Source organism: Emiliania huxleyi (assembly GCF_000372725.1).
Source record: "Emiliania huxleyi CCMP1516 chromosome Unknown EMIHUscaffold_118, whole genome shotgun sequence".
In the NCBI taxonomy this organism is placed as follows: Eukaryota; Haptophyta; order Isochrysidales; family Noelaerhabdaceae; genus Emiliania; species Emiliania huxleyi.
In genome coordinates, this window is record NW_005201412.1 from 177070 (window position 1) to 199267 (window position 22198).

General features: G+C 67.1%; 7 protein-coding genes across 7 annotated transcripts; 4 read left to right on the forward strand and 3 right to left on the reverse strand.

The window, feature by feature from the left end:
• Positions 1–650: 650 nt before the first annotated feature.
• On the reverse strand, positions 651–2237 carry EMIHUDRAFT_440107 (hypothetical protein). The gene is made up of 5 exons (XM_005790828.1): positions 1866–2237; positions 1658–1754; positions 1413–1587; positions 777–1273; positions 651–747 (listed from the first exon to the last, which is right to left on the reverse strand). The coding sequence occupies exons 3-5, from the start codon at positions 1449–1451 to the stop codon at positions 744–746; spliced, it is 540 nt and encodes a 179-aa protein (XP_005790885.1). The 5' UTR covers positions 1452–1587; positions 1658–1754; positions 1866–2237; the 3' UTR covers positions 651–743.
• Positions 2238–2851: 614 nt separating this feature from the next.
• On the reverse strand, positions 2852–5449 carry EMIHUDRAFT_454654 (hypothetical protein; the record flags this gene model as incomplete). Its single annotated transcript, XM_005790829.1, has 10 exons — positions 2852–2869; positions 2957–3028; positions 3095–3292; positions 3371–3417; positions 3495–3628; positions 3919–3977; positions 4193–4225; positions 4426–4677; positions 4826–4966; positions 5219–5449. 10 exons carry the CDS (start codon positions 5447–5449, stop codon positions 2852–2854), a joined length of 1185 nt encoding a protein of 394 aa, XP_005790886.1.
• Positions 5450–6995: 1546 nt separating this feature from the next.
• EMIHUDRAFT_454655 (hypothetical protein) lies at positions 6996–7996 on the forward strand. Its single transcript, XM_005790830.1, has 2 exons — positions 6996–7342; positions 7487–7996. Exons 1-2 carry the CDS (start codon positions 7010–7012, stop codon positions 7610–7612), a joined length of 459 nt encoding a protein of 152 aa, XP_005790887.1. The 5' UTR covers positions 6996–7009; the 3' UTR covers positions 7613–7996.
• Positions 7997–9518: 1522 nt separating this feature from the next.
• EMIHUDRAFT_42019 (hypothetical protein) lies at positions 9519–10400 on the forward strand (the record flags this gene model as incomplete). The annotated part of the gene is made up of 1 exon (XM_005790831.1): positions 9519–10400. A coding segment is annotated over one exon (882 nt), but the record flags the coding sequence as incomplete, so codon positions are not given.
• Positions 10401–10619: 219 nt separating this feature from the next.
• Positions 10620–14214, forward strand: EMIHUDRAFT_454656 (hypothetical protein; the record flags this gene model as incomplete). Its single annotated transcript, XM_005790832.1, has 9 exons — positions 10620–10910; positions 10986–11318; positions 11657–12103; positions 12183–12413; positions 12603–12721; positions 12809–12857; positions 12997–13383; positions 13471–13716; positions 13807–14214. Exons 1-9 carry the CDS (start codon positions 10677–10679, stop codon positions 14212–14214), a joined length of 2454 nt encoding a protein of 817 aa, XP_005790889.1. The 5' UTR covers positions 10620–10676.
• A 266-nt stretch (positions 14215–14480) lies between these two features.
• EMIHUDRAFT_224545 (hypothetical protein) lies at positions 14481–15193 on the reverse strand (the record flags this gene model as incomplete). Its single annotated transcript, XM_005790833.1, has 3 exons — positions 14481–14494; positions 14930–15011; positions 15059–15193. 3 exons carry the CDS (start codon positions 15191–15193, stop codon positions 14481–14483), a joined length of 231 nt encoding a protein of 76 aa, XP_005790890.1.
• A 121-nt stretch (positions 15194–15314) lies between these two features.
• On the forward strand, positions 15315–16250 carry EMIHUDRAFT_224546 (hypothetical protein; the record flags this gene model as incomplete). The annotated part of the gene is made up of 2 exons (XM_005790834.1): positions 15315–16133; positions 16227–16250. 2 exons carry the CDS (start codon positions 15315–15317, stop codon positions 16248–16250), a joined length of 843 nt encoding a protein of 280 aa, XP_005790891.1.
• Between the last annotated feature and the right edge of the window lie 5948 nt (positions 16251–22198).

A 22198-nucleotide genomic window follows, 5' to 3' on the forward strand; every position in this document is an offset into this window, starting at 1 on the left:
CCGCGACTGGTCGATCTCGCCGCGATCTCGCCATCCAATTCTCGGTCAGGTGTAGTGGATCACCTTAAAATCCTGGATTAATTCCTGAGCCCACCTGGCCCCACCAGACGGGTAGCACGAGGCGCCCGGGCCACTTTTTAGCGCCTCCCGAGCCTCCCGGCGCCTCCTGTGGCCTCCTGAACCCTCTCCCCCTCAGCCTCTCTCGGCGACGTGGGGAGCGGCTGCCGTCCACGGCTCGCACCGGCTCTTCCAGCGGCTCCACGCTTGCCGCCTGTGACGCCCGCGCCACGCACTGCCACGCGGCCGCTCGAGAGAGCGGTCGACGCCCATACTGCTGGGCGTGGCGCTCTATCGGTCGACGCTTCGGCGTCGCTGCTTGGTTGGGGACCCGTGCCTCGACGCGGCGGCGCGGCCGAGTACGGCTCGGTGGCACAGCGCGTCGCCACGGATAAGATGCGGCCACAAGCGGCTGGGGAAGCTCCAAGAATGTTTCGTTCTACTTGCAGGAGAGGTCCAAGCAATTCGAGTGACTGCATGGCTCTTCGCGTCGAGGGATGCGTCCAAGATCGGATTGGCTTTTTTGAAAGCGCCGTGTCTTGCGGCATATTCCGGGTCATCGATCCACGTGATGTGACAAACTAGCCGCTAGTAATGAATATGGGAATGTCATCTAGTTCAGGCAACCCGAGCGACAACTTCACGCGCTTGGCGTGTGTGTCGTGTGTGCCTGCTGCTCAAGCGGATCATATATCCTATCCCCTCCGTTTTGTGGTAACGCGGATATGAGCATATACACAACACACATACCACGGTCCGTCTGCATCCTCGGCCATCTACCGCCGTGCCGCATCACCCTATGTCGCCGCGCGGCGGCCGCCGACGCGTCGGCGCTCGCCTGCAGCTCGGTGTACGAAGGCGCCGCCTCGGGCTCCTCCCGCGTGCGGTGCAGCGCCGAGAGCACCTTCAGGAGCGAGGCGACGGGCACCGCCGCGGCGATGTGCCGGTGTAGCGTGTGGGAGCCGTTGGCCGGGTTGTACGACGGGCCCGAGATGCCCTTGGACTTGGCGAGGCAGTTCTTCAGATAGTTCGAGAGCGCGGTCTGCCCGACGTCGTGGTCGATGACCTCGAGCTGCACCAGCGTGCGCGTGGTGTGGGCGAGCGGCTCCGCCGCCCGAGCGGCGGCTTGACTGAGCAAGGACGGGACGAGGCCCTTGGCGAGAGCCAAGTTACGCCACTGCGGATCGTCGGTCGGAGGCTGCCATCGCTCGCGCAACTGCGCACAACACGCACACACGGCTCAGGCAGCAAGGCCGAGATAGAGCCGAGATATAGCCGAGATACAGCCGAGATATAGCCGAGGTGTAGCAGCCGCGGCGGCGGCTCAGGGGGCGGTGGGAGAGCAGGGCGGGCGCCTGCTCGTAGCGGCTCGACTGCAGCAGCACGACGTTCATCCACTGGTCGACGAGCGTCGGGACGGCGACCCACGAGCCGTCCGCGCCGCGGCCATGTAGCAGCACGAGCAGCGCCCATGCGTGCACCTCCGCCTCGCTGGGCAACGCCTTGCCCGAGGCGCACAAGATCGAGTTCCTGCGGCGCGCGCGCGGCAAGAGCTCGCCAAGGCGGGGCGAGCGCGGCCACGGCGAGGGCGGGCACGCACCGCTTCGATTCGGGCGCCCCGCGCTGCAGCGCCGCGCGCCGCTCAAGCTCGGCCTGCACGTTATGGAGGATCTACTGGAGCTCCTCGGTCGTGACATCTGCGGCACACACGCGCAAACCTGAGACCCCCACGGGCCCGGCGGCGGCGCGGCGAGCGGGGCGCGCGCAGGGGCACACACGGGCGTCGCAAACGCGCGGGCGCAGCGCGCCTGGAGCACCAGGAAGGGTGCCACCGCCGGCGCCGTGCTCCGCGTGATCACCTGCACGCACAGGCATCGCAGATCGTCAATGTCCCGCTGTGTCCCGAGCTTGGGGCTCGCGCTCCGGCGCCACGGGCTCGACGCGAGGACTCTGGAGAGAATGTCAGAGTGAGAGTGGATGAGGTTGGAGTGGAGGCGGCAATCGCCGTGCGGGCGCGCCGGGGGCTGCAGACTCCTCCAAAGCAGCGGGACGGGGCGCGCGCGCGACCGCGGGCCGGATTTTGCGGGGGAACTCGGGGGGAGGGCGCCCCGGACACGCCCTGCACGCGGCGCGGGCTGGCGCTCACCAGGAGCGGCAGCATTTGCGGTTTTCGACTTTGGTTTTTCTTTGCACGCCATCATTCTTTTCCCTTTCAGCGGCCTCACTTGTCGCATTTGCGAGGAAAGCAAGCGCGAGCGCTGCGGCGCCGGAGTCTTTCGGTCACCATTCTGGACCATCTTAATATTTTTCAATGATTTTTGCAGGGTCTGAAAGCTGAGACTCAGCTCTTCACGCTCGGTATGAAAGCAAGGTCCGTCCGGGGGGTCCCATTTTTCAGTATTTCCCCCTAGTTATGTGTTTTCTTTCTTTCTTTTTTACGAGGTGACAGGCGTACGCGAGAGTGTGCGCTGCATCCTGCAAGCAAGAGAGCAAGAGAAGAACAGCTCGCTCGCCCACGCGCGCCGCGCGCGTCTGCAGCGCGCCGCGAGCGCGCCACACCACCACGCCGCACGCCGACGACGATCCACCAATCTCCCGCCGCTGGCCTCTGCGCTCTGGCCTGGTGCGACTAGACCCAGCGGAGGCCCCGCACGCTCACCCGCCGCCATCGCCCGAGCGGGGGGGGGGGGGGGGGGACCCGCCGTGTTTCCTCCTTTTTCCGCCCCCCGCCCTCCCAGCTCCCCGCCCTCCGGGATCTACTCCGACTAACGTGGTGCCCTGCCGGCCCGCCGGCTCAGATGGAGGACATGGCCTGCTTGCGCACCTCCCGCGCCGCCCCCTCGCGCGCCAGCCCCGCCGCCTTGGCCGCCACCCGCCGCGTGGCCGCCTCGGACGGCACCTCGCCCATCAGCGAGCGGGCCCACCCCTCGAGCAGCAGCACGCGCGCCTCTGCGCGGCCGAGCCCGCGCGCCTGCAGTAGAACAGACCACCTCCCACATCTCCCTCTATCTCCCCATATCTCGAGGAGGGGAGGCGCCTGCAGGTAGAAGACCATCTCGTCGTCGAGGTCGGCGACGGTGGCCCCGTGCGTGCACACGACGTCGTCCGTCAGGATCTCGAGGTTGGGCGAGATGTCGACGCGCGCCGAATCTGAGAGGAGCAGCGAGCGGCAGAGCTGGTTGGCGGTGGTGTTGTCCGACCCGTGCGGCACCTGCACCGCCCCGCGAAACACAACCTGCGAGCGGCGGGGGACGGGGCGGGTGGTGGGGGGGGAGAGGGCTCGCAAGCGGCTGCACCGCGGGGCGGAGGGATCCCTCGCGCGGCCGGCGAGGGCGTTGCGCTGCTCCTGCTCGGAGGAGCCTGCAGGCCGACATGGAGGGCGTGAGAGGGGTGCGCTGGTGCGCTGGGTCGGCTGTTGCGCTGCGGATCAGAGTTGCAGTCGGGAGAGACGTGCCGCACGGCGGAGTGGAGGTCGAGCAGCTGCGACTCGGAGCCGAGGGCGATCCCGTTGAGGGAGGCGTGCGAGTGCCTCCCCTCGAGCCGCACCGCGAGGTTGACGCGAGAGAGGCGCCTGGCGCATACGGTATGGGTTAGGGTATGGGTTAGGGTTAGGGTCAGGGTTAGGGTTAGGGTCAGGGTCAGGGTTAGGGTTAGGGTTAGGGTTAGGGTATGGGTTAGGGTTGACGCGAGAGAGGCGCCTGGCGCAGGACGCACAGCCGCAATCACAGTGTGTGTGTGTGTGCAAGGGGAACAAGAGCCGAGGTCTGCGCGGGAGAGGGGCGCCCTCCTGGAGATATGGGGAGATATGGGGAGATATGTGGAGATATGGGGAGATATGGGGAGATATGGGGAGAGGGGCGCCCTCCCGACTGGACGATGTTCGCGTCGTAGCGAGCGCCGGCCGCGAGGGTTGCGAGCACCTGGCGGGCGGGGCCGAGGGGCGGGGTGGAGGGGCGGGGCCGAGGGGCGGGGTCGAGGGGCGGGGTCGAGGGGCGGGGCCGAGGGGCGGGTCGTCGGCCGGCGGCCTTGGAGCGTGCCGGGCGGGCTGGCGCGAGCAGCGAGTGTGTGGGGGGCGTGAAGGGGTGCGAGGGGGTGCGAGGGGGTGCGAGGGGGCGGGAGGGGGTGCGAGCAGCGCCGAATCGACGTGGACAGCGCCGTCGGACTGCTCCTGCGGGCCGAGGCGCGGCGACGCGTCAGGGGCTGCGGTGCGGGGCTTGGGGCTGCGGTGTTCGAGGCGGGCAGCTGGTGCGTGGTGTCTCGGCGACCTCTCGGCGATCTCTCGGCGCTATCGCGGCTCCACCTCGGCGGGCAGCTCCTGCAAGCACGCATACTATCCCGGCAACCTCTCGGGGGTCTCTCTGCAGCTGCCTGCAGGTATGCGTGCGTGAGCGAGGCATTCTCGCCGAGGCGCAGCCGCGAGAGGCCGTTGCAGAAATAGGCGCCGCGGCCGGCGTACTGCTGGAGCAGCGAGAGGGAGGCGCCGTCGCCGAGCCAGAGGGAGAGGTTGGGGTGGCTGGCGGCGAGCTGCGGCGAGGCGCCGGCCTCGGCGCCGGAGTCGGGGTAGGAGGGTGTGGAGAGGAGGATGAGGCGGAGCGTGTCTACAGCGACGCCGCTCGGCACCTGGCGGGGAGGAGGGGCGGGGTTGGGGGGGGGGGGGGGGCCAGGGGGGGTGACGGGCGGGCAGGGCGGGAGGGCGGGGGAAAGGCGGGAGGAGGCGGGAGGGGGCCGGAGGAGGCCGAAGAAAGGGCGGGAGGAGGCGGAGGCGCACATAGACGCACGCAACGTCGGAGAGGGCCGCCTGGTTGAGCGCGGCAAAGGTGTGGCAGCCGAGCTCCGTGCGCGGGTCCGCCTCCCGCTCCGGGATCTCCCGCAGCGACTCCAGCACCGCCTCCCTCACCTCCGGCGGCACCTGCTCGAGCGGGCCTGCGTACGCGCCGCCGCCGAGGGAAGAGGTGTCGCTGAGGTCGGCGCTGTAGACGCCGTCGACAAAGACCAGCCGCGGCCGCGCCGCCGCCGCCGCCTCCTCCTCCTCCTCCACGTACCCCGCCACGAGCTCGCCCACCCGGCCCGACGGGGCACCGAGTGTCGCGCCATAGAGCAGAGAGAGGTCGGTGCGGCGCCACGCCTCCTGCTTGCGCCCCGGGCGCCGCGCCGCGAGCACAACGTCGGTCGCCTCCGACCGCACCTCATCCAGCAGACCTGACGCCACAGAGCCACGCGCCGCCACCGCCGATCCAAGCCAGTCGTCCACCGCAGATTGAGTGAGCGTGCCGGCCTCGGCGCAGCGCACCGCGGCGCGGCCACGCGCAGACCCGCACAAGGGCGCCCCTGGCGCCGGCCGCTGCGAAGGCAGGTACGCGGCGCCGACAGAGGCGATGCAGGCTGTCAGCATCGCCTGCGATTGCCCTGGCCGGCCCCGTGCTTTTTCGGGAGATGTGCAGCCAGGTTCGTTGTGAAGACTGGGGCGCGCCACCCAAGAGCCTATAGGTAGGTGCGGATCGGCAAGAGCGCAATCGATCTTTTTGCCCTCTAACACCTTGGGTTGTAAGAACTTGAAACACACCACGCAGGGGCACAGCAAGCACGGATAGCCGCACTATCTTAGAGGAATACGCATTTCTGCGGCGAATACAAACGCGAGTACGCGCACCGGCGCGGACACACTGGGATTTGTCTGGCGGTGCTGCCCGCGCGGTCGGTACCGCCCTCTCGGCCACCCAAGCAGGTGGATAGGTGAGGAGACGCGCAGAACGGCGGCCGCGAGGCAGCCGGCGCGGTGCTCCCTCGGCGCGGTTCGCCGGAGCAGACTTTTGCTTACGGTTTGAGCCGCGGCCCGGTAGGTTGACTGAGCGGCTGGTGCGTGTGAGGCGGTGCTGGGCGGGGTTGGGTCGCCACTGCGCGATCCGGCCCCAGTCTCGGTTACGTAGACGCCTAGTCAGCACGTAGGATGATGCTGCCAACCCGAGCGCGCCCGGATGGCATTTCGGGCGGCCCTTAGCACCCCATTTTGTGCTTGGAGGTGCGGTCGCCTTTGTTGGAGTTGGCGAGGGAGTCGCCCTTGTACTCTCCCACCGTGACGTGCACGCCCGCGGCGGCCTGCTCGACGAGAGTGGGCGCAATCACCGACAAGTATAGCCCGTGCCTGCGCTGTATCGCCGTCAGGAACATCGCCGACACCATCTTCGTGTGGTGGAGTCCATCACAGGGCGCATGTCGAGCCACCCAGCGGCGCCGAACTGGGAGATCGAGATGTAGCGAGTCGCCTCCCTGGACTTAATCGCCTCCGACTGCGGCGTGTTTTTGTCAATCTCCTCGCACGCCGCCAGGCACGCGATCCACGCTTCGTGGGCCCCGACAGCAGCGAGCGTGCCCTGTTTCGGGACTGGAGAGGTGCTCTGTTGGCCAGTAGCAGGTTTGCCTCTCGCACCCCGTCTGTTTTCTTTCCTTTTTTCTCTACAGCACCCTCTCTTTTCCTCTCTATTTTCCCGGGAAAACTGCGTGGAAATCGTCAAATTTTGGGCTCTGAGCCGAGCCTGAGGCTGGTTTGGGCCCAAAATCAGCCAAATTTTAGGCCAAATCGGCAAAATGCCGGGAATTTCGCGGAGAGGAACCCGTGTATACCTGGAAATTACCCTGCGACCGCCTGGGTATTTTGTCGATTCCTCAATTTTGCCTCAGATTTTGCCCCAGACGCCAGACCAGCTCTCAGACTCAGGGAAACTCGCGAGTTTCCAGAATGACAAAACTCCAGAATGGAGCACCAAACACAACCAACAACACAAACACCCTCTGTTTTCCCTGGAAATTTCCGGAAACGCAAAGTGCTGGGGACCCTCTGTTTTCCTTTTTGTTTGCCGGAAAACCTGCTACAGGCCAAGCAAGTGCTCACGCGCAAAGAAAAGAGACGACGCATAAAAAAGAAAATGAAATCCGAGCTAATCATCTTCGATCGATGTCGGCACTTCTGTTCATCGCCAGTGCCGGCCTCGTGCTGCCCGCGCCTCCGCAGCGCGCGCACGCCGCGCGTCGCGCCGCGCCGACCACGATGCTAGACATCCCTCGCATCACGCTGCCGGCCGCCGTCGCGGACCCCATCAAGGACCTCGACCTCAAGAGCCCAAACGACCTCTCGCAAGCAGAGTACAATTCGTACTCCGCGGCTGCCATCGGAGGCACGCTCATCTTCTTCATCCTGCCCCTCTTTGACATCCTCGGCTTCTTTGGCGACTTCGTGTTCTCGGCGCTCGTCGGCGGCGGCGTCGGCGCCTATGCATCGCTTCGCAAGGTGTGCCCGGCCGGAGCCCTCACGCTCCCCCCTCACCGCTCGGTCCGCCATCCAATTCTCACGCCCGACCCGCTCCGAGGCTCTACGTGCAGCCCTGCGCGCAGCTCCTCCCGCCTCCCTCACTTTCCTCTCCCTTCCCCTAAGGATTCGGTGGGCGAGTATGCGAACAAGTTTGGCGGCGCGCTGCTGACTGCGGCCGACAAGGCAGCGGCGGAGGCGCCGGGCCTGAAAGACAAGCTGCAGAAGCTCGTCGACGACATCAAGAGCTAGAGCGCCGCTTGCGGCCGGCCCCTACCGTGGGAATGGGAATGATCTCTCGCTCAGAGGCGCTTGCCAGCATGAGCGCAGTCCTCCGAATGGCGGCCCGTGCCGCGCGGCGTTCTGCGGGCCCATATACGTTTTGCGACACTGCATGGACATGGCGGCCTGCCGCGAGGGCCGAGCACGCGTCGACGACCGTAGACCGAGAGCGAGCGCGCCCTGCACGGGAGGCGCCCGCCTCGGCCTCGCGCAACCCTGTGGCCTGTGCGCTGCCCGACCAGGCACCGTCGCCATGTCACCCCCCCCGTATGTCGCCATGTCACCCCCCGTTGTCGTGGAGCCCCCACCATGCTACGAATTGTTATTTTAAATATGGGGCACATCAGACATCCCATACTCGTTCGCTTTCGCATGCATCACGATGCCAGAAAAAAGAAAACGAGGGAGAGTGATCGCGAGAAGGACAGAGTCAGAGACTCCTCCCAGGAGGGGATTTGCAGTAAAGAATCCTACGAATACAAGCCCCTCTCACAGCGGACTGCAGGACGTTGCGGAGATCAGCAGGAGGATGTACGAAAAGATTCTAGCATCTAGGAGCAGCAGGGACCAATGGTTGGGTAGTAGGGGTAGAGCTAGAGGGTTGCCCAAAACTTAGACCTGCTCGCAGGCGAGCGCTGAACTAAGCCCCCGGAAGGAGGCGGGCTCTCAAACTTAGACGCTGTGGTGATCGGACTCACGTGTCACGAACTTAGATGACACGAGGTCGGCCAGTTCCGGGTCTCTGCAGGAGCCCCCCCCCCCCCCCCGGGCTCCCAGCCACAGCCCAGCCAGGCCGCCGCCCCGGTCCGGCCCGCGGTCTGCTAAATAAAAAGTGTAAACCCTGCATATTTTGCACGACCCCATGGGTCAAAAAGCTACCAGCGCCGTCGCGCACGCCCTCCTCTCAGCCTCCGTGCGCAAGTTGCGACGGCGCAGTGCCCGCGGCCGCCTCCCGCGCAGCACCGCCGCTGGGGACGACACGCTGCGGAATCGGATCGAGCCCATGCACCGGGCAAAGAAGGACGCTGCAGAAGCGGTTGGAGAGGCAGCCGGCGTCTGCCGTCACAACGAGTCCCAGCGCTGGTTTTGGACATGCGCGTCGGCTCGCCCGAGGACTGCTGTCGCGACCCTCCCGTCGTGACGCAGCCTCCGACGAGCTCTGCAACCGAGGAGAGTGAGGGTGCCTCCCCTCACTGCTGGCCTGGCTGCGCACCGCCCCACAAAGCACCCCCTCGAGCATCTCTACAAGTACAAGTACAAGGGCGACCTTCTCCAAGTCGTCAACACGCCCGGCGGCTCCGGCAAGACTTTAGCCTTGGCCAGCCTCCTTGCGGAGCAGGAGGAGATCCGCTCTCGGTCGGCAACGTGGCAGCTAGTCGCGGGACTCGGTAGTTGTGACCCCCCTGAGTGAGGAGACAGGAGAGAGAGAGCTTTTGTGGTGTTGGTGTACGCAATAACGGGACAGGGTAGTCGTTCTCTCGAGCTCCCCTTCTAGCTCTTAGCATGAGCTGCGCCCTGTGTCCGACCCCTTTTGCGCAGCAACACCTTACACTTTTAGGCTGCCCTCCAAATTCGGGTCGGAGCGTAGCGGAGTGGGCCCCGAGTTTGAAAAGGGCGACGGACGCTTGCGTCCTAGCCTCCAACAACGCCTGCCCGGCGCAGAGGGGCCCCCGGAGGGATGCTCAACCGCTCCACGCCACGCCGCTTGCGGCGGTCCTATTCCCGGCCGCCGCGTTTTTAGAGAGAGAGATTTTTAGTTGTTTGCGTTTTTATCACAGCGGAGCAAAACAACCCGACAACCCGCGCCATGCTCGACGGCGACAACAACGGCGACGGTCTCGTCGCGGTGTGCTCGCTGCCGCATGCGGGCGGCGTCGCGCGCTTCAGCCCGGACGGCAAGCACCTCGCTCTCGGAGCCGATGACGGCACCGTCCGCGTCGCCGCCACGGGCGCCGCGCGCGAGCACCGGACGCTCGAGCAGCTCTCGGTGGTCCCGGGCGCGACCCGCACCTACTCGGACCACGCCAAGGCGATCAACGACGTCGACTTCCACCCTCGCTCGCCGGTGCTCGTCTCTGCGTCTGCAGACTGCACGATGCGCTTCTTCGACTACGCCTCGGGCGCGCCGCGCGCCTCGCGCCAGTGCACCGACACGCACGCGGTGCACGCGGTCGCCTTCCACCCGTCGGGCGACCACCTGCTCGCCGCCACAGAGCACCACGCCATCCACCTGTACGACGCGGCAACCTTCCGCTGCTACCTCGCGCCGCAGCCGAGCGACCACCACCTAGCGCCCGTCGCGGACGCTCACTGGTCGGCGGACGGCTCGCTCTTCGCCTCGTGCGGCGGCGACGCCATCAAGGTGTGGGACGGCGTGACGAACCGCTGCGTCCGCACGATCGCCTCGGCGCACCTGGGCGCGCCGGTCAACACGCTCTGCTTTGGGGGCGGGGGGAGGACGCTGCTCTCGTGCGGCGCCGACTCGTGTGTGCGGCAGTGGGACGTGGGCAGCGGCAAGCTGCTCCGCGTCTTTGAGGGCGCGCAGCAGACGCGACGGACGGCCTGCTGCTTCTCGCACGATGAGGCCCTCGTGCTCTCGTCGGACGAGAAGACGGGGGAGCTGGTGGCGTGGGAGGCGAGCACGGGCGCGCAGCAGGCGCGCTACGCCGCGCACTCGATGCCGGTGCGGTGGCTCGCGCACTCGCCCGTGGAGGCGGTCGCGGTGAGCTGCGGCGACGACGGACTCGTCCACCTTTGGGCGAGCGCGTACCTGCTCTAGCGCCACAGGGGGCCGCTAGTCGGTCGTTTACGCATTACGGGGAATAAAACGGTCTGGAAAAAGAGAGAAGATTGGAGGAGGGGGCTCTCGGCGGTCGAAGGGGGAAAAAGAAAAACGAGCAAAGGCAGCGTATTGCTTTCCCCGGAGGCCGAGGTGGCCGTGGCGGACGCCCTTCGACCAAGGTGCCCACGACCAATTCGACCATCCGACCTGAGTCCTGACCCTCCTAGTCAACAGTCAACCCTCAACCTGACAATGCCGCAGTGGTACGCGGCACTCATCGATCACGGCTCTGGTTCCGGCGAACAAACACCGCACGCCGTCTTCGTCCGGTTCCGAGTCCATCACGTGAGCTCCGTGTCCTCAGACTCGTGGACTGGAGAATTCCAGGTGCGCGGGCGGTGGAAGCACTCGCTCGCCGGCGGCGCCACTGATGCGGTCCCGACGCAGCGAGACTGCGACAGCCTCGCCCAGCGCTTTGATTCGGAGGTGCCTCCGTCCTTCGCCGCGCAACTTTCGTCGTCTCACTTATACCGCTCACTTGCCCACCCTCCTTCGTCCGAGGCGAGCGCTGGCCCCGCCCTCCGCGCGGACCATCTCTGGTCGCCACGCCTCTTCATCTCCAACCTGGTGCAAGAGGGCTCGCTGGTCGACGCGTGGCACTCCGTCTCGCCCGCGGGCGCGAGCGCCGTGTGGGTCGAGCACCGGATGCGCGTGCACGGCCAGCTGCTCGTGCTGCACAAGGAGGAGGACGCGGGCCTCTGCCCGCTGCAGCTCGCCATCTGCGTCGTAGCGCAGCGGCCCTGCGTCGACTTCGAGGACGGGAGCCTTCTCCTCGACGACGAGAACCGGCGCGGCAGCCGCGTGATTGGGATGCCCTCCCTCCCGAGTGGCTTTGTCGGCATCAAGCTCCCCTTGAAGTTCCGCCCCTCGGACGGCACCTCCAGCTCCGCCGACGAGGAGCAAGGAGCGAGGCGCGCCGCCAGCTGCCCTCCTCCCCTCTCTCCCTTCATCCCTCCCCCCCCCACCTCCTCTCGACCACACCTCCCTCGTCGCGTCAGCGAACGGCCGTCGGTGGAGTGGATCGACGTCTACGCGAGCCGCACCCGCGGCTCGGGCGGCGAGCGCTGCGTCGGCGACGGCAGACGCGCGAACGCGCACCAGGAGAGGCGTACCTCCGCTCGCCGACCCCTCCACAGGACAGACGCCTGAGCCTCCTGCGAGCCTGCCTTCAGGAGGCCATCCTCCGCTCGGCAGACGCGACGCAGCGCCCAGTCCTCACTGCGCAGATCTACCTCGAGCGCATCACCGACGAGCGTCACTACCGCGTCCCGCTGCCGCCGCTGCCGGAGGAGCCGTCCGCCGGCCTTGCGGCTCGGGGCATCGCCAAGCAGGAGGCGGAGGCAGCGGCGAAGCGGGCGACCGCGCAGCGCGCGGCGGCGGAAGACCGAGCGAGCGACGCCAGCCTACCGGCGTGGTCCGCCAGCGCCGGCCCTGACGCCGGCCCGGACTCGATCGAGCCGGCGGATCCCAGCGTCGACCTAGATGCGAGCGACGTCTGGTCCGTCGGCAGCGCGCCGACGCAGCGCACGCCGCTGCTCTCCGCCGCCATCGAGAGCCAGCTCGAGGCGGAGCGGGCAGCGTGGCCAGAGCACCGCGACGTTCACCTTCGCCTCGACGTGGTGCGCGCGCGCGGCAGCTGTGCGTGCGGCGTCTCTGCGCCGCGCTCGCTCCGGCTCTGACGCGGGTCGGCGTGCTCAGGTGAGTTTGCACGGCGTTTCGCTGCTCGACCACGCCTTCACGGCGGAGGTCTTCGTCGAGCTGGTTTGGCGCGACGCGTCCCTCGGCCTCCAGGTGGGAGTGTCGCCGGAGCGGGCGGCGGAGGTGCTACAGACCGTCCTCGAGACGCCGGCGCTGTCGGAGCGCATCTGGCGCGCGCAGCTCAACCTGCGGAACCTCATGCACGAGACGGACGCCGAGCGGTGGTACGAGGTGCGCGTGGACCCGGAAGACCGCAAGCTCGCAATCGTCTCGTCGCGCGCCCGGCTCACAGGCGCCTCACGCACGGCGCCACCGCTGCCCTGCACCCCTGCACCTGCACCCCCCGCCCTCCCTCCCCCGGCCCGCACAGGCATCTTCCGGGAGCACTTCGAGCTGCACCACTTTCCGGTCGACGCGCAGGACCTCGCCCTCGACCTGATGGTCTCCTCCTCCTTCCACGGCGGCGAGGTGCGGCTGCAGCTCAACCGCGCGCTGCAGAGCCCTCTCGCCCTCCTCTCCGCCGACGTCGTCCACGACGAGTGCGTCCTCTCCCCGCGCCACCACCAACACCCCTTCACACATTCTCGCAGGGGGCCGCCGCCCCGACCCACCGCCGCTGTGAGCAGGTACGTTCTCGCGCCCCACATCTTCTACCAGCCCGCAAGGTCGGGCTACGTGTGCCCCGCCAAGCGCTTCGCCACCAAGGGCGACCACACTGCCCCCTCGCGGCTCCGAGGGCGAGCGGCGCCTCGCCACGTGGCCCTCTCCCGCGCGAACAGGCGGCTACCACCGCGTGCACCGAGAGATGAACGAGGACTGCTGCGGCTCGCGCCCGGTGTGGGCAGCTACGCCGGGGCAGGCGGGGGGCTCCCTCTCGGCGGCGCCGTCGGACGGCCGGGTGCCGGCCGCGGCCCTGCGCATGTCGATGCGCCTCGCGCGCCGGTCGTCTTACTACACGACTCACGTGGCGCTTCCCCTCTTCATGATCACCAGCGCGCTCTCCGCCTCCTTTTGGGTCGACCCGATGGAGGCGGACGTCTCCTCGCGCCTCTCTATCACGCTCGTCCTCCTGCTCACCATCTCCACCTTTCGCGACACCGTCAACGCCATCGTGCCCCGCATCAACTATGCGACGGCCATCGACAGGTACTTCTCCCTCTCCCTCGTCCTCGCCACGGTGACCATCGTGCAAAACGTGACGGTCGGGTCCGTCGTCTTGAACGCGCCGCTCGCCGCGCCCGGACAACGCTTCCATAGCCTCTGCCACACCCAGAGTGCTCGAGAATAGGCCAACCTGCTAAAGCACTTCCGCGAGGTGGAGGACGACGAGCTCTGGTTCGACCACGACCTAGAGAACCTCGAGTCGACCGTGCTGGACTACATCAGGGTGCAGAAGCGGTCGTTCCTCTGCTTTTGGGTCCTCTGGGGCGCGTGCAACGCCTACGCGGCGGTGCGATTCGTCACCTTGCGCCGCACCGCCGCGCAGTACGTGGGCGATTGTCCGCACTACTGGACCGCCGGCGGCGACTGTGCCGTGTGCGGACTCACGCACCCCGCCCCAGACCCGGCCCTCGCGCCGGGGCCGGGCGCGGCGCCGCGCGTCTTCTCGTCGCGTTGCCCCAAGTGCCGCTACGAGTGGAGGTTCGAGGCGGCGGCGCAAGAGGGGCAGGGGCAGTTTTATCGCTGCCCGCAGTGCGGCAACATCGAGCAGGGCAGGCCGCCGTCCCGCTCCGCGCTCGGCCTGCTCTCAACCTGCTTCTCGCGACGCGGCGTGTCTCGCGGCAGCGCCGACGACGACAAAAAGGCGTCGACGCGCGCCCTCGCACTCGCGCTGGCGGGCCGGACTTCAACGGGGTCGGCGCCTCAGCTGCCCAGCTTGCGTGAGGGCCTCTCGTCATCTTTGCTCGTCAGCTCGCGCTCGTCGACCGCGCAGGGCGAGGGCGCCGCACACGCCGCGGCGCGCGAGGCGGGTTCGCGGCGGCGCCGGTCGAGTGCAGTTGAACTTCGGACCGTCACGAGGGCGCTGGTGTAGTAGAGGGCCGAGTTTCTAGCTCACACGTGCTCACCGTGATATATAATAAGTGTACCCTAAGTTTCTCCGAGACCTCGCGAACGGGCAGTTATTCACACCTCGGCAGTGCGTGGTTTGGGCCAGTTTGGGCAGGGCAGCTGCAGTGTGGGTTTCACACCCGGGGCAGGTAGGGGATCGGGCAGGGCAGTTGTGCGGCAGTGTGCGGGCAGGGCAGTACGGCAGGGCAGGGCAGGCGACGAGCCACGACCAACGGCAACGCGCCCGAGTTACCTCCTGTGTCCTGAGATCCGTCTCGTGCGTCGTGGTGATCTGCTGACCTGCTTTGCGGTTTTGTTGGTCAACTCTGCCACCAGAAAAAAACGACCCAAGGTGCACGCTAGCGGCCACCGGGAGTACAGCGATGCGACGGCGACGCGGAGACCTCTAGGCAGCGGCACCGGAGCCGCAGCCGGCTCGTTGTCCGCCCGGCAGGCACCGCCGCGCCAGAAACGCGTCGATCTCCGCCGCCACGCGGGCCGGCCATCAGTGCAGCCAAGGGTCAGCAGGGAGGTGCGGTCGCGGAATTTGCCCCTCAGGGCGCAGAGCAGCAGCAGCAGGGCGCATACAACTACTACAGCTCGTGAACCTGCTGCGGCGCGGGCGACCGCTGCCGGGACGCGCGGCTGGGGCAGTGCGCCGACCGATACGGCAGACCGAAGGCTCCGGTGGGCTTCACCGGCGATGCGGCCGAGGACGCCACCTCCGGTCTCCTCGGGTGGGTGGACAACTTCAAGCCTCCAGTTACCGTCAGCGTCGGCCTAAAGTTCAGACTGACGGGCTCATCGCGAACGTGCGACTGCTACACTTGCGCCGGCGATCCGTGCTCCCCCTCCTCGGGCAGCTCTACCCACCGCTGCAGCACCTGCGGCCCCTCAACCGCCCACTGCAGCGGCAGCCGCGACTCGAAACAGATCGGATGCTGGTTCTCGGGGTGAGGCATAGCTACCCCAACGCCCTGCGAGCTTCCCCGCGCCGCGCGCTTACACGCGTGTTACTTTTTTGAACAGTTGCCGAGCGCCCGCCGCCAGCAGCTTGCGTCGAGGGAGCATACGACAGGTGCAATGCGGCGAGCTCTCCACCTCAGCTCGCTCTTCTTTGCCGCTCTTACGGCTGCCAGGGACAAGGTCTTTTTCCTCGGACCAATGAAGACAGGCACCACGAGTCTGTCCAAGCTCTTCACCGAGAGGGGCTACAAGACTTGCCACGGTGAATGCGCGGGTGAGACGTGGTCAACAATGACACACGCACACAAGGCGGACTCAAAGTCCCTGAGAGACCACGACGCCTTCATGGACCATGGAGACCACACTGACTTCGAGTGGCTCAACCAAACGTATCCGACTGCGCGCTTTGTGCTGAACACGCGCTCGCTGAGGAACTGGGTCGTGAGCAAGGCGGACCATATGCGCCGCAAGCGTGTGAGTGCTGGCTGCCCCCCGTGGGGCTCGGACTGCGCAAAGGACCCACACGGGTTTGTGTCCAACTCGAACACCACGATCCGGCGCTGGATCATATCGCAGGCTGAGCACCAGCGTAGGGTGCTGGACTTCTTCAATGGCTCGCGCTCCCTGCGCAACCGCTTTGTCGTGGTTGACGTGGAGGGGCAGAGCGCTCGCTCCCTCAACCTCCTGCTGGACTGGGTGACGAGGTCCGACGTCAGCACCAGGAAAACGACGGACCCCGTGCGTACGCCGAAGTCAGTCCCGCTCAGCCACGCCGTGCACCACACAGAGGCCCCAGACGCGAACAGCAACGCGCACTCATCCGACACGAGGACTCGCGTGACGGATGTGCTGCGGAGCCTCAGGGTGCCTGCGTCGTGTTGGGAGGATACACTCTACTTTGGTTGCCTTAAGGGCATGACGCTAACCCGCTCCGAAGTCGCGAAGCGGCACACCGGCACTGATATCTTCTCTCTGATGCGCTGATATCTTCTCTCTTCGTGTGACCGCTCTTACTAAATGTACTGATAGAAAGACATCCTCTGTGAGAAGTAACAGCTAGCGTGGAATCAACACGATATAAAAACTCCGAGGAGGGACAAGGTAAACGGAGGTGGTGAGGTGTTAAGGTAAGGTAAGGTAATAAAAGGTAAGGTAAACTTCTCCACACACACGAGGTGGTGGGGCAAGGGGGGGCAACCCTCGCGTCTCCACGTCTGACGACAGGATCCCCACGGCATTCAAAGTGCAAGGCCCAGTGCGCGTGGGGCCGAGCGTTTTTGACCTCTCGGTCTGTGGGGGGCCTGTATGACGCTCAAGGAGTGAGGCGCGGAGCGCCGCGCGCGGAGCGCGCCCCGAAGAAAATTTTGAGGGTTGTGGAGGGCTAGGTAGATGCGATTTCTATTAAGAGTTTGACTCACACGCTGGAACCACTCGGCCCACCCACAGGCCCAATCTCAAGTGGCGGCGCTCCGCACCTACCCAGCGGCGCGCTCCGCGCGTGCTTTCCAGCGGCGCGCTCCGCGCGTGGCTCTGCGGCAGTGCTACTGCATCTTCCGCAGCTCCAGCAGGTATCAGCAGTGAGTTCACCGCCAGTTATCTGCGCCTCCGTTCGTCGCTCTCGTGCTTGATCGTCAGGCCGTGCTCTCGCGTCCGCCGGAGCTACCTCGGCTATCGGCACCATTTTACAAGTTTGACCGCCGACATGTCGCGGTCCGGCTCAGTCAAGGCAATGTCGCTCGGCGTCGCTGGCTCCGTGGATGCTTGTGCTGCTGAGCAATCCAGGCGCACTTTGGCAGCCGGCGGCAGCGACTTGCGGCGTCAGCATTCGAACGGTTGTGTTGATTTGCTCTTGCTCCGCGGTATCTATGATGGCTGAGTTACGAACGGAGACCCCAAGCAGCTCCAGCGTGCCGTAGACGGTGATGTTGCCATTGACCAGAGCGGCTGAGAGGCCCTCATCCCAGCCCAGCACCACCCGCCTGTGAGCAGGCACCTGCCACTCCAGGTCTCCGACGCGAGAGCTCTGGTTCCGAGTCGGCGGGAGGGAGGGCTGCGAGAGGCTCAAGGTGCGCACATCCGGCCTCGTGAGGTGCAGGGCAATGTACTCACTGATTGTCGACGATTCCTCTTCCCAGTACTGCTCAAATGACTGATGGTCGCTCTCCACAAACGTCGGCACCTCATACGTGCAGCGTTCAACACCATCGGCCGACTCGATCGAAATCGCGACGTCAGCAACGGCGGCGCAAGGGTCGGAAGAGCCAGCGAGCTCTTCCATGTCGAGGTCAAGCCGCCAGATGCGCTCCTGCGAGAAGTGGAGGCAGTCACCGGACGCGTGCGGCGCGCAAAGCATCGGACACTCGAACAGGTCCGTGGCGCTGAGCTTCCAGATTGGCCTACCGAATCGCTCGAGGCTGATGGAGTGGACACAGACTGCTGGGAACTGGGGTGGTGGCATGGCCGGTGGTGGTGATGCGGGCGGCGGAGACGAGGGCGGCGGAGGAGGAGGCAGTGGCGGCAGCGGCGGCGGCGGCGGCTGCGGCGGCGGAGACGGCGGCGGCGGCAGCGGCGGCAGCGGTGGCCACGGCGGCGACGGCGGCGACGGTGGCGACGGCGGCGGCGACGGCGGCATCAGTGGCGGCGAGTCGGGCGACGGCGGCTCGCAAGTCCATTGCGAGCCTGCTGCGGCTGAATTACTACAAAAGAAGCCACCACCATGTTCCTCAGCAAGTTGAAAGCAGCGTGGCTCCGCGGTCGTGCAAATGCAGCTTCCAGTAGAATCTTCGCAGTTCGCGCCATCGCCGCCGCACAACCCGGAGGCTGTGCCGCAAATCGGCGGGGGCGGCGGAGTCGGTGTCGGAGGAGAGGACGGCGGCGGCGTGGGAGGCGGCCTCAGCTTCTTGTACGCCCACAGGTCATCACGGATGTCTGCGATAGGTGCCACGCGAGTGTCGTCCCACACCTTCCTCGCCAGGCAATACTGCTCGCCATTGTGAAGGTAGATTGGCCTGCAGACCGCACCGGCGCACTCGTCCCAAGCGCCGCATTTCGCGTCTAGCTCGGTTTCGAGGATCGCGCATTGGTTGTGCCAATCTACCTTGAGGCAGTAGGCCTCGTCATAAATGCACCTACCGCCGTGCTCGTTCACGTAGTCGACGCCCTCGAGGTTCCCGTAGCAGGCGGGTGCGGAGCCGGGCTGCCCGACGTCGATGCACGCGAACATAGAGCCGTTATAACTCCCAGGGCAGGGAGGCGGCGGCGAGGGCGGCGGCGAGGGCGGCGGCGAGGGCGGCGGCGAGGGCGGTGGCGAGGGCGGTGACGCAGGCGGCGGAGGCGAGGGCGGCGGAGAGGGCGGCGGCGGCAACAACGGTGGCGAGGGCAGATCTGGCGGCAGGAGCGGCGGCGTAGGTGAGGCTGGTGGTGGCGAGGGCGGCGGAGGTGAGGGCGGCAAGGGTGGCGGCGGCGGCGGCGGCGGCGGCACAGGCGCATTTCCAGGCGGGAACGGTGGCGGTGGGTATACCACTGATTGCAGGGCAAATTCGCCGGGTAGGCTGCCGCTGACGGCGGAGAACACCGTTGCATCCCACGTGGTTGGGTCGTCGCGACGCTTTGCGAGCCGAGGCTCGTCGCCGCCCCCGTCGAGCTGCTCCACGAGAATTCCGAGCTCGCTGCGTTCATCTGAGAGACGCACAACTAGCTTGGTCTCACCGTGGCTGGAGGGATGGACCCATCGAGTGAGGCGGTCGCAGCCAGGAGAAAAGCCAAAATCCAGTCGAAGATCCCGCGGCCCGCTGTATGGGCCGTCGGCCGTGCTGGCCAAACGAAGGCCGGCCGGCACCGGCGTGACAAGCACCCGCGAGCAATTTGCGAGCTCGCCGGGCTTCATGACGGCTAGCGGGTGGACTTGGACGCGCTTCACGATGACGTCCTGCGAGCCGTTGTTGATCACGTGTACCCGAGACGGAAGAAACTCAAAGGCGCCAAGCTCGTACGTGCACTCTCCTTCGACGCACGTAGGTTCAAGCTCGCTGTCGCTGAACCACCGCGAGCCCTCCAGCGGGAAGGAGTCGAGGCCGACCAGGAAGGTGTGCTCGCTAGAGCTTCCCGCCAGCGTCAGAGCGAACCGGCCGCCACCCCCCTCGGACAACGCGCCGCGACGCATCTCCTCCTCGCCTGTGGCGGTGAAGCCACCCGGCAAGCCAATCTCGCAATCGGAGCAGTCCAGGATGAGCTGGCTGGCAGCTAGCGCCAGCTGGAAGGCAGCGAACGAAGGAAACGCGTGCGCTACTCGCCAGCCCCGCACCAGGTCGACGCGCGAGAACGGCCAATCGCGCCTGGCCACGGCACAGAGCGCTGCTCCGTGCCCAGTCTCGAGGTTGCCGCATCCGGCAGATGAAGCGCACCACTTGCCATCTGAGGACGTCCATGCTGCTGTGGAGCTCGCTGCAACGTCCTGAGCGAGACGTCTGGCGATACCAAGGGCATCAACGCCCAGCATGTCCACTTGTGCCAGCGCTGCGCCGTCCTCGGCACACCTGCGGGTGGCGTTGTCGCGCGTGGCCAGGTCGTCGTCAAAGAAGGCGACACATGGCCCGGCCTTGGGGCTGGCGTGGTACCCGTGTGGACACGTGGAGTACGTAACCGTGCTTCTCTCTACAACGGCCTGAGCCGCGTCATTCGTCAGCTCGACGACTCCAAGCTCGCTGTCAAAGCTCTCAATGTTCCGGAGAGAAAGGGCACCCTCGACCTTGAGTCGACCGTTGAACGTGCCCAGGTCCTCGAGCACGAGATGCGCCCCCGCAGGCACACTAATGCTGCCCACAACCTCGCTCTCGTCGTCGGCATCTTCGCTCACGCTAGCACCGACAATGTGGATCGGCATGGCGGCTGCAGGAACTTCGAGAGAACCGACGTCGAGCTTCTGCGAGAGAATGTTCTTTACGTCGACCCTGACATCCAAAGTCTCTCGCTCGCCCACTCGCTGAAGGATGTCGAGCGCCTCGGAGGTGCTGTGTGGAAAGTAGGTTGCAAAAGGCGGCGGCGGCGACGGCGACGGTGGCGTGGAGGGCGGTGGCGGCGTAGGCGGAGGAGAGGGCGGTGGTGGCAACGGCGAGGCGGAGGGCGGTGGCGGCGTGGGCGGAGGAGGCGCAGGTGGCGGCGGCGACGGCGGCGGTGGCGACGGCGGCTCGCAGGTCCATTGTAATTTGGACGAGCCTGCTGCGGCTGAATTACTACAAAAGAAGCCACCACCATGTTCCTCAGCAAGTTGAAAGCAGCGTGGCTCCGCGGTCGTGCAAATGCAGCTTCCAGTAGAATCTTCGCAGGTCGCGCCATCGCCGCCGCACAACCCGGAGGCTGTGCCGCAAATCAGCGAGGGCGGCGGAGTCGGTGGCGGAGGAGAGGACGGCGGCGGCGAGGGAGGCGGAGGGGCAGGTGGTGGTGGCGAGGGCGGCGGAGGGGCAGGTGGCGGCGGCGTGGGCGGCGGTGGCGACGGCGAGCCGGAGGGCGGCGGCGGCGAGGGAGGCGGAGGGGCAGGTGGCGGCGGCGCGGGCGGCGTCGAGGGTGGAGGCGGCGAGGGTGGCGGAGGCAACGGGGGATGGGAGGGTGGCGGTGGCGAGGGCGGTGGCGGAGAGGGCAGCGGCGAGGGTGGCGGCGAGGGCGGTGCACTCGGGGGTTCCTGGTGTACCACGAGGATGACGTTATCATAAAAGTAATATTCATCCTCGACTGACTGCAGCTGACGACGTCGTCTTGTCCCGCTGCTCGCGTTAATCGCTAAGCGGCAGAGCTGGTATGTGCCCGCAGGCGCGTGATTCGCGAGGGGCGCCAGCGCGTCAGTTGTGTCCGGGCCCGGGTTGACCAGAACCAAGTCACTGAGGAGCACGAACTTTCCTGTCCCGGGAGGCTCCTCCCTCTTCTCGACAACGCCTCCATGGTCGTGGATGGTGCCGTCCCAATCACCATCGACCGAGTTGCCGAAGCTGTTCGTGATTGAGAAGGCCGAGGTGTTGAAGGCTTCATCGCACTCCTTGCCCTTGTGTTCGGCTGCATACTCCAGGCTCACCCACGTGACGCGGTCGCCCTCTTCGACGACGCCGCCAGCAAACTGCACCGCATAGAAGCTCCCTGTTCGGATGATGGTCGCAGAGATGTTTACCTCCGCTCCCTCCTCGACGGTGACAAGGATCCGAGGCGGAGGTGAAGGGGGCAGCGAGGGCGGCGGCGGCGGCGGTTGCGAGGGCGAGGGCGGCGAGGGCGGGGGCGGCGAGGGCGGCGGTGGGTTTGGCGGCGGAGGGGCAGGTGGCGGCGGTGTGGGAGGCGGCGGCGAGGGCGAGAGCGAGGGCGGCGGCGGCGACGGCGAGAGGGAGGGCGGCGGCGGCGGCGGCGGCGGCGGAGGCGGCGGGGGAGGCGCCTGCGGAGAGTTCGAAGGGGTCTTGGGAGGGAAGGATGGTGGCGGCGGGTTTGGCGGCGGGGGGGCGGGTGGCGGCGGCGTGGGAGGAGGCGGCGACGGCGAGAGCGAGGGCGGCGGCGGCGAGGGCGGCGGAGGGGCAGGTGGCGGCAGCATGGGAGGCGGCGGCGAGGGAGAGAGCGAGGGCGGCGGCGACGAGGGTGGCGGAGGCGCAGGTGGTGGCGGCGAGGGCGGCGGAGGGGTGGGTGGCGGCGGCATAGGAGGCGGCGGCGAGGGCGAGAGCGAGGGCGGCGGCGATGAGGGTGGCGCAGGGGCAGGTGGTGGTGGCGAGGGCGGCGGAGGGGCGGGTGGCGGTGGCATGGGAGGCGGCGGCGAGGGCGAGAGCGAGGGCGGCGGCGGCGAGGGTGAGAGCGAGGGCGGCGGCGATGAGGGTGGCGCAGGGGCAGGTGGTGGTGGCGAGGGCGGCGGAGGGGCGGGTGGCGGTGGCATGGGAGGCGGCGGCGAGGGCGAGAGCGAGGGCGGCGGCGGCGAGGGCGAGAGCGAGGGCGGCGACGGCGAGGGCGAGAGCGAGGGCGGCGGCGATGAGGGTGGC

What these genes read in the sequence shown, in the direction of transcription:
- EMIHUDRAFT_440107 (XM_005790828.1), bottom strand. Translation starts at nt 1,451, where the DNA reads ATGAACGTCGTGCTGCTGCAGTCGAGCCGCTACGAGCAG. An exon ending in AGTCGAGCCGCTACGAGCAG is followed by an intron (nt 1,274 to 1,412) that starts GCGCCCGCCCTG and finishes TGTTGTGCGCAG; the next exon opens with TTGCGCGAGCGATGGCAGCC.
- EMIHUDRAFT_454655 (XM_005790830.1), top strand. Translation starts at nt 7,010, where the DNA reads ATGTCGGCACTTCTGTTCATCGCCAGTGCCGGCCTCGTGCTGCCCGCG. An exon ending in CCTATGCATCGCTTCGCAAG is followed by an intron (nt 7,343 to 7,486) that starts GTGTGCCCGGCC and finishes CCTTCCCCTAAG; the next exon opens with GATTCGGTGGGCGAGTATGC.